Raw genomic sequence first — 9,872 nt, forward strand, 5'->3', positions numbered from 1 at the left:
GGGGGGGGGGCGGAAGTCAGCATACAAATTAAAATAGATTAACACGTACTTGGCCTTTTCATTTTCTAAGATATTATGATCATTCTCATAATACATATACACTAAAACATATAATTCATGCAGATAGAACCGAAATAAAAACTAACTTGTAAAGGAATACTTACACTTCAAGCGAAGAGGATTTGAACTTCTGGAGGGGGGGAAAAAGTAAAAAGTGCATCAGATATTCAGATTTTAAATATAATTAATGTCTTTAAATGGAAACAAAAAATATTAGAAACAAGTCGGTGAAAGGTAGGAACAGCACAAGAGGAAAACCCACCTTAGAAGTCTTGCGACCCTTGTCAATGAGCTCCCACCTCTCTTTTTCCAAACGGAGTATTTCCACATCACCATCATCATATAATATCTTCAACACGATGTGAGACAGGGACATTGTATTAGAATTAAACAGCAGAAAGCAGAGGGGGAGAAGAAAAGGAAGTTTTTTTTTTCGTGGGGAAGGGGGTTTAATTAAATTAGGTAAGTTCAGCATACCACATGCTTTCCTTTTAGTGAGTCATAAGACTTAACAGTGCCTCCATAAAACCTGCAGACCATCAATATACCATCATAAAAACTTCAATTGGAATGTGGCAGAGATGAAGAAAACTCTAACAAGCAATGTCTCCAGGGTTCCAACGAGGAAGATATTGAGTATGTCAGGTGGATAGCCAGATGCAAATATTTATTGCAGTATCCAAACGAATTGAAAATGCAACACAAACATTTGAGAGATATATTGACATCAATAATTTGTTTTGCTTCTACATCATGATCTTATAATCATAAGCACTTACTTCTTATCCGAGGGCCACCAAACTTTAATTCTGCAACCAATTAGATCTTCAGTATCAATTTCATCTTCCTTCATTGTGCACTGTAGATAATATATCAAATCAAACGATCTGAATAAAGAGACTTGCAAGAATACAAATAATAACTGTGTGCGTGTCATTTAAGATACACACATTGCATATGGGTAATATTAAAATGCAAACCATTACAACATCAACTAAAATCCTGTATATAGTATTTACCATGGACAATCCTGCTGTATTTTTTCGTTTCACCATTTTTGTAGACCCTGCTGTATTTGACATCTTATTACTTTGTTTAAAACTATGGGAACTCTGCAACAGAGGGGAAAAAGGAAAAATAAAAAAGAAGGCTCAAGTCTACAATGTAGATAAATTAGATTCCACATCAGCATAAATGTACTTGACCACAAGACTGCACCTTCATTTCATGATCATCAGGTTCGTCAGACTTATCATTATGATAGCTATCAGAGTGCTTATTTTTTCGTTTTAATGAGGAGACTAACAAGTCTTTGTCACTGCCTTTGACCATTTTTCTCTGTTTACTTTTGTTTTTTCCATCAGGCTCAACTCCTGCACTCAACATTAATTCAGCTTCAGGAAAGTCTTCTCCTGATACTCTTTGAGAAGTCGTAGAGGTAGATGACCGCCTACTCTTAGATGATGAGATAGGTGTAGTTTCTCCAGCTTTTCGTTTTTTACTTGATGATGAATACTCTGAATTCTTCAGTTCATTCGTACTCAAAGAATGTTCATGACCATTACTAGGTTCAAAATTGGTAGATACACCTGATTTATCCAAGTTATTTTGTTTGACTGGAGTTAAGATATCATCATCATTTTCAGCATCTTCCACTTCAGCTGTAACATTCTTACTCCTTTTCACCTTTTTGCCACTTGTTGCCTGAGCTTTTATGCGCTTCAACATCTTTCCCAGAGGCATGTCAGTTTCATCTTGTTCGTTGTCCTTTGAAGTTTCATTATCAGCAGACTTAGATGGAACCTGACATGCAAAAGCATAACCACATGGTCCAGAGTGAAAAGCACTAGAAGTTGACATAAACTTTGCATCACACTTACCACTTCTAGTTCAAGAGATTCAAAGTGAGTCAAGACACTTTCATCAGCCAACCAGGTTTTCACTTCACTTACCTGCCAGATGAATTCAGTTGCATTACTAAGCATTAATTCCATATGAAATAACTTAGCATACTGGAAGGAGAACCTTTATTTTTCTTTAAAAAAAAAAGATCCAAAGAAAGCATACCACGGTTTCATCTCCTTCCTTGTCAGATGCTTTGTACAGCATTGGAGGTAGAGGAACTGAAGGGGAAAATCCTTGTGAATCAACAACCTTTGGCACCAATTGCTTTGTTATTGCTAACGCAACGTCACATATTGCATGAGAATTCTGGACATCCATTTATCAGAAATGTAAGATTACACTCCCTTATCACTTGGGCTTTTACTAGTTTTAATGGTCAAAAATTAAACTATATTTGTCCTCAACCTTTGATTTTGACGAATCAACTATATCTTCAGAACACTTGATATTCTCAAGAATAGAGGTGATGGTAGATATTGTTTCATTCTCTTTGTCAGTCATTGCTTCTGACTTGGCATCTACATATTTTTGCAGTATCATTGACATAACTAAGTGCAGCTGCCTGAACATTTGAAACACTAGCAATAAGCATATGCAACATACTCCATCTCTCAAGTATTTTAAAAAATAATTCCTAGCTACTGAACCCAAGTTCCATTCCTAACCATATTTGAATTCAACACCACATATGCATCTAAATATTTGTTAAGTACAAAACAAATCAGCAAAAACATAGACATGTAATGTAAGCATCAGAGCCAAAAAAGAACAAGTGCAGCCCAATATGCATAAAGGCAAAACTTTTTGAAGGCATAAATTTAATACACATGGCTTTCTTCTTATCTTTCAAATTCAAACAGAAGAGAACCAAATATTAGCAATACAGGCATTAGTAAGCAACAAGTTGATTTGCACAGGACAAAACGTATATGAAATACCATAACATCCAAGCTGCCCTATTCCCCCCTTTTTCCAGATCTCTCGAATCTTCTCACACCCTTTTTGAAGAGTATATAAATACTCATCCAGCTCAAATTTCTTATTTGGGTAAAGTAGTACCGGTATATATTATCATATGCTCCAACATCCTTGCACTCATCAACATTTGGACATGAATTGTGAGCAAGTGCATGAACTAGGTGCGGAAGGATGCCTTCGGGATAAGTTGTTGAGGAGTTTGCATCTGATTGCACAGAAAGCTGTCGTGTCTTTGCTTGGTGTAGCATTTGAATAATATCAGCCAGGTTCTGTTTATCCTGCATTAACAGAGACAAGTCATCATAAAAACACAAAGTTGACGTCAAAGCTAGGAAAACTTAAAATTGCAAAGGCGGCATTATTTATCAACAATTTACCTAAAACTTGAAAATTACAAAAGACAGAATTTATTACCTCGACAAAGTCCTCTGGCTTAGATCTAAATAGGTTGAACAAAAAAGCACACGCATATTTGGCATCCAAAAGATGTTCTTTTATATATTGGTGAACTTTACTTAAGAAAATCTTCCTAGCTTGATGGAAGCTGATCTGCAAGAGTCAAAACAGAAAGAGAAACAAATATTTCTACATTGAAATGAAAACTTCAATAAATGAATTACTGTTTACAAATATGGTAGTAGTAGTCTTGAATCTTCATAATAATTAGGTGGGGAAGAAAAAAAAACACACACACAAACGTTCATGAAAAAGATTAACTACACAGAAGAAGGAGCTAACCTCTGATACCCTTAGAGTTAGGTGGAATAGATTAACAGGTATCTTATGATCCCACAGCCTCGATAAACGAAGAACTGCCTTTGCAGCAGCAAGCTTTAAATGGGCCTTATCAACTGAACTGCAAGAGAGCATCAATGAATACACAGTATTTGAACCCACAATTCAATTTGAACTAAACTTAAATGCGTATATATACAACTCTGAAGCTTATAAAACCTGGACTGTAGCTCTTGTGAAATTTCACCATGAGATAGGATGTTCCTAAGGATATCCAAAAGACCATCTATATCAGGACGAGCATGGGCATCTTTAACTGGCAAGTAGCTCTTTACTAAGGTTTTAATGCCGTATATCTGTAGCAAAGAAAGTAAAAAAAAGGGTAACATAGAGTATAAATTATTAAAAAAGAACCAAACTTACAAACATATTCAATATATCAAATTACAGAGCAACAAAAAGCTATCCTAAGTAACTCTAACAGCAAGAGACTATTCTTCATACCAACCTTCAACATACAAATATCACTTCTATCATCCCAAGATTCTCGCGTGCGATCTTCTTTCTGAAAGAGAGAAAGATGTGTTTGTATGAAAATCAATTATTTCAACGCTTGTTCCATTAAAAAGCACACCATTCAGAGGGACACCAAAGGCTTACACTATCACATCTCAGAATCTTGTCTATAATAAATTCTTTGACTTCACCCTCTCTAGTTTCAAAGATAGATATTGCGGTCTGAGCAATACATCCCAGAGATTGCAGCACTGCAGGCAGATGTTGTTTCTGTTGCAGCATATCTACAAGTTTCTGTATATAAGGTGGGAAAGAATCAGAATATTATAAAACATGAGTATATTTATAATCAATGAATTAACCATATAAACCTTGTATAGAACAGAGAGAGGTTTGTGGCTGTCATCCTTTGATATTGCAGCCAGTGCATGGACAGCTAACTTGGCCTGTCTCCGACTACCTTCTAAACATAGTCTCTCCAATATAAGCTCTACAGAACTGGAAGAAATAAAGAGATGGTAAGAAAATTATGTGAAAAGTTTGGTTTAAAAGTTTAACAACCTTAACAGGAGAACCTTGAAGTAACTGCAAGTTGTTCACAAATAGTAGCACCAGCCTTGGCTAACACACGCAAAGCACCCTCTTTAATCAAATCATCATTTTTCTTGAGTAAATTCACTAGCTCCTCCTCACTGCCAGTAAGAAGAAATGGACTGACACGAGCAATCATCTGCAGTTTACGATGAGGGTAGTTAACGAAGAAGAAGAAGAAGAACAAGAACAAGAAAGGTAAAAAGGGAGGGATAATGCTGACTTTTTAATTTTCATGTCTCACAAATTTGTTCAGTAAGCTTATGGAAATAAACCTTGCAATTTTGAAAATATTTTGACGCCAGTTAACAACTATTTAAATATAAATCACACCTGAAGACATCAAATAATGTTCAAGAACTAAATTTAATCAAGGACACCAAGAAGCTGTGTTCTTACCACCAGTATATTCATGGAAGATAGTATATGCTGAGCACACTCAGCAGATTTTTGAGCAGCTGTTTCTGAAAGAATTGCTTTTACATGCTCCTTGTTGAAAAGCATATAGGAGCACTTCACAGAAAAAGTACTCAGAAATTCATAGAGGCGATGCTTCTCACCAAGAATTTTGAGCAAATCACCCTGCAAACAAAAATACATAAATAAATACTTTAAATCAACACATAACAAATTACAAGCTAGAGTTTCTTTCTTTACACACAAGGAAAAGAAACTATACTGGTTTGAATAACTACAGTAATGACATCTATGCAGTTCAATCGGTCTCTACCTAGAAAAAGAATTCTTACTGGCTAGAGAAAAGCAGTCCTAGAGACAGATATACAAGCATCAAGTTGTAAATTCATTAAAATGTTGGACTTAAATTTACTTTAATCTAGTTGGTAAAACAGCAGTTTGACTTGTCCTAGCATCAGTTGATAAAAACATTAAATTATAATCAAACTGTGATTCATGCTCAATTATAATGTTAAAAATGGCTACAATTAACTGGAAGAGTGAATGAGAAAATTAATGAGGATTATTGCCAAAAAGCACCAGAAAGGCACAGTAATTAGCATTTGGCAGTGCAATGTATGGTAGCAAACAAAGATGCCAATGGCAAAGGGATAAAAAATAACCCCTCAAATTCATGAAGCCAGCGGATGAAACATATCAGAGGAATTGAATACTGCCTTCAAATATTTAGTAGTTCTATGTTCAACAATTAATGGCCAAACAGTTTTAACATGTTTATAAAAATAAATATCTCTGGAACCGTCAGTATCTGTAAGTTATAGACTATTTACCTGGTAAACACGAGCTTGGTCAATGCTAGTATTTGGATCCACAAGATTTGTCAAAATCTTCCAGATATTAGCATCTTTTAATTGATGAAGAATCTGGAAACTTTCTTCAGCCTTTATAGGGTCAATAAATGAACGGGACATCACTCGGAAACAGAACAAAATCTTTTTTTGGACCATGGGAACATCTTTACCCTGCGTTTAAATAAGAGTCAATCCTTTCTGCCCATCAATTTCCCTTTGAAAAGTTCCAAAGTCACATACCTGACTTGTCCGCCTCAGAGATAGATACTTCTGCATCTCTTGTTGTAACCTGCTACCAAAGAGATAATGTTAAAACTGAAATTTGATTTACATACTGATATCAGGATGCCAGGTGCAGTACAAGCATTCACAAAGGTCAACCAATCTTACCTGCTTTTCTGTTCCAGCATCTTTTCAAAAGCCTTGACCTCAACTTTATCAAATAAAGAAAAAATCCCAATCCATTGCTTAACATGTTCACTGACTGAAAACTCTGCAGGAAACAGGGACCCACACAGAACAGATTCAATTATATCTGACCTGCAGAATGGAGGAGAAAGGAAAAAAGAGAGTGAGAGAGAGACCAACAACTATAACACCAGTAACTAAATGAAAAGAAATAACAGAAAACCAAACCAAAAAGGGAAGAGGGAAACAACATGGAAGTCATTGATCCTGAACACCCCTAACTCTATGAAAGAAATAACATAAAACCAAACCAAATAGGGGAAGAAAGCAATAACAGGGAAATCATTGATCAAATGTAACAGAAAAATAGAGTGGCCAAACTTTAGGTATTCTGTGCCCAAATACAAGAAGAAATCTTCAAAATCATAATTACTAAATATTATAACAAGAAAATAGAAACTCAAGATATGAGTGTTACTGGTATCAGTACAAGTATAACCCATGTATAGAAAGGAATAAATTTTGATTCACATGATGATAGAGATGAAGAATTAAAAGCACAAGTGTTTCACCTGAAATCTTTATCATAGAAACATCTAAGGATCTTCCCAACAATCCAGTTATATTCATTAAGATTGACATTGTCAGAGCGCTTCTCACAAATAATTCTATACATGTCAGCCAATCTCTCCAATGTGTACCTTTTAACAAGTAGCTGCAAATGCAAAACAAAATAAGGATCAAGATACCTTAGTTGAAATCATCAAACAATGAATTAAGAAGGAAACAAAAACAAAAATAGACACATAAATCTATACATACAGATTTGTCACGAAGACGTTCTGCAACAAGTTTCACAGTTTCAATTGGAACTGCATTCGGTGAATGACATGCTACATCACAGATAACAGCCACAACTTGCTTTCGGACATTTTCATCAAAATCCAGTAGCCGCTCACATAGGGAAGCTAAGTTTGACCCAAATACAATCAGTACATATAGACAATAATAGCAACAACAACAATAATAGTATTGGTACTATAGTAAAAGAATGGTGGTGTGCTTAATGCACTCACATAATATTTGAGGAGATTCAGCTCTAGAAGGACTGGACAACAAACTGTTCTTAACATGCTCAAGGACAGACATGCGAACCTCAACAACTCTATCAGCCAACCTCTTCAAAAATTCTAAAAATATAGGCTGAAATGCTTCAGGAAAGGAAGATCCAGGAAGAGTAATTATGTTGCCAACCAAATTCACTGCTTTCAAACGGGTTTCCAGCTGGTCAGTCTACAAATTATCAAATTACATGTGAGAATCCGGACATCAAGATGACACGCAAGAATAAACAATTCTGTTAATGTCATGAACTAGATTAATTAGGGAAAAAAAAGCTCCAGTAGTGACTCTGATATAACAAGTTTAAACATTTCAAAGCTAGAACCTCCACAAAGCACAAAAAAATAAAAAATAAAATAAAATTTCACAACGGAAACACTTCATAGAGCAATAAGGAACTTATAAATAAATGATAATCTGTTTAAAAAGACAGTGTCAAGGTAATAAATCACTACTCACCAGTAGCTCCCCCGTCACATAAGGGAGAACTCCAGATAGCATCTGAGGAGCACAGCAATATAGGTCATAGATAACACCGTGATATTCAACTTGACTGTTCACCAGCTTGTCATCTCCGGACATTAGCGATAGCAAAAACTGTTTAATGCTGGGTTCAAGTTTTCCTATGCATTGCTGTATGACATTCATAGCAAGCTTCCTTGCAGCCATAGTACCATCCTGGAATTAAAATTTCTTAAATATAGTTTCTTAATATCTGCCTTTAACAGGAGAAAGAAATTACATAAAGTACTTACTTTTTTTTCATGACCTAATGAAGACAATATAATAGATAAAAGATCGTCGCGGATATCCTCACTCTCTTCTAAGAGAACCACCATTATAGTTTGCATGGAGGACAGTACACTTTCTGGATGATCATCTCTGAGCATGAAACAAAATATTCATGCAACACTCATAACCCAAAGAGAATGTTTAATCAAAAAAAATAATTAAAGGTTTTATTATAAACAAGCATATCACGCAATTAACCACTTGGCAGATTTTATGATAAACTAACCTGGCAACAGCAAAGAAAGTACTGAACATTTCATTCACAAGATCATCACATTCAAGATCTAACATTACAACACACGATCTATATTTTGCAAGAGTCTCCAATATAACAACTCTTCGGCCAAAGGAAGGACCATTAGTGTCGCTTAGACCTCTGAAAGTGCCCACAATCAAGTGAAAGGTTTCCTGTAAAGAGATCTTTCCAAGATTAAGTAGGACAAAAGATAACTGTAATTATTTTCCAAATTCTTTTTAAACTTCAGCTGAAACTAAACGGGAAACAATTGTACTTTCAAGTTGTAAATGAGAAGATGATTCATGATTATAGGGTATTAGAGAAGGGAAGGCACCTTTAGAATATCATCACTATAAGGAGCTTCAGGGGCAGTGATTCGAGTTATTTCACACACACAGGTTGCAACTAGAAGCTTGACATCTTTATCTTGGTGCTTCAGCAATTCTGGCTTAACAATTGCATTAAAAAAGGGCTTCATTGACTCCAATGTTGAAACCGAAGGTGACTGATCCAACTCAGCAAGGCATGTACTTGCTTGCTACAAGTAAGAGGGGGAGAAAAGTGAGAAGGGGAACAGCAGTTGACAACACAAAAAGGGCATATTAACTTTCTAGCAAAAACTACGTTTGTAAGGCTACATCTATATAAACTTCAACGCTAGCATATGAAACTTCAACAATCCCTCATTCACCAATCACAGTCCAATATATGTTTCTCTCTTCATCTTGTTTGTTTCTTTATGCCATAATCCATCTCAAGTAAACAAACTTTCAAGCACAATAGCATTTTAAAAATAACCCCAATTTCTCCCTTTTCCGCAACGTGGACTTATTACATTCACATCCACAAACTTAAGTTGCAATTTTCAGCATCTTTATCCATTGCTGCCCAGTTTTCTTCACATCCCGAATATATTAAACTTAATAGAATCAGAGCACAAGATCATTATAATGGTCAATTCAGCAATTTCCCTTGATTTAGCAGACAATACTGGAGCACCTTACACCTTTCCTACCACTCAAGCAGTAACCTAAGAAGTCACAAGATTCTTCACAAGCTTACTCGACATTAAGACAAGCCTCAACTAATATATAGCAAATTCAAACCAACTAATTGCACTTCTCGTTTCCCAATTGCAGGAAACACCGTTGACATAAAGCAGATGCCATATTCCCACTTTCAAACAAACTTCATGACCATGAAGAAGAGAAGCGTTAAATTTGGACTAAGCCCACCGATATCGAAGGCATTTGAGCTAA

General features: G+C 35.5%; 1 protein-coding gene across 1 annotated transcript in view; it reads right to left on the reverse strand.

The window, feature by feature from the left end:
• The window catches only part of LOC107636891 (sister chromatid cohesion protein PDS5 homolog A), a gene marked incomplete at its 5' end in the record, with an annotated part of 11,488 nt that extends 2,394 nt beyond the window's left edge, over nt 1-9,094 (reverse strand). The window contains 28 exon segments of the mRNA XM_021103619.1: nt 164-190; nt 323-409; nt 538-589; nt 840-919; nt 1,080-1,172; nt 1,279-1,863; nt 1,941-2,012; nt 2,128-2,271; nt 2,371-2,527; nt 3,025-3,221; nt 3,358-3,492; nt 3,682-3,799; nt 3,898-4,034; nt 4,187-4,243; nt 4,339-4,488; nt 4,566-4,692; nt 4,770-4,924; nt 5,185-5,367; nt 6,033-6,224; nt 6,294-6,342; nt 6,444-6,593; nt 7,034-7,176; nt 7,284-7,429; nt 7,538-7,754; nt 8,043-8,261; nt 8,339-8,465; nt 8,602-8,795; nt 8,948-9,094. Coding sequence (XP_020959278.1) covers nt 164-190; nt 323-409; nt 538-589; nt 840-919; nt 1,080-1,172; nt 1,279-1,863; nt 1,941-2,012; nt 2,128-2,271; nt 2,371-2,527; nt 3,025-3,221; nt 3,358-3,492; nt 3,682-3,799; nt 3,898-4,034; nt 4,187-4,243; nt 4,339-4,488; nt 4,566-4,692; nt 4,770-4,924; nt 5,185-5,367; nt 6,033-6,224; nt 6,294-6,342; nt 6,444-6,593; nt 7,034-7,176; nt 7,284-7,429; nt 7,538-7,754; nt 8,043-8,261; nt 8,339-8,465; nt 8,602-8,795; nt 8,948-9,094 — 4,140 coding nt within the window.

The sequence above is a fragment of the Arachis ipaensis genome, chromosome B01 (genome assembly GCF_000816755.2).
Source record: "Arachis ipaensis cultivar K30076 chromosome B01, Araip1.1, whole genome shotgun sequence".
NCBI classification, from domain to species: Eukaryota; Viridiplantae; Streptophyta; class Magnoliopsida; order Fabales; family Fabaceae; genus Arachis; species Arachis ipaensis.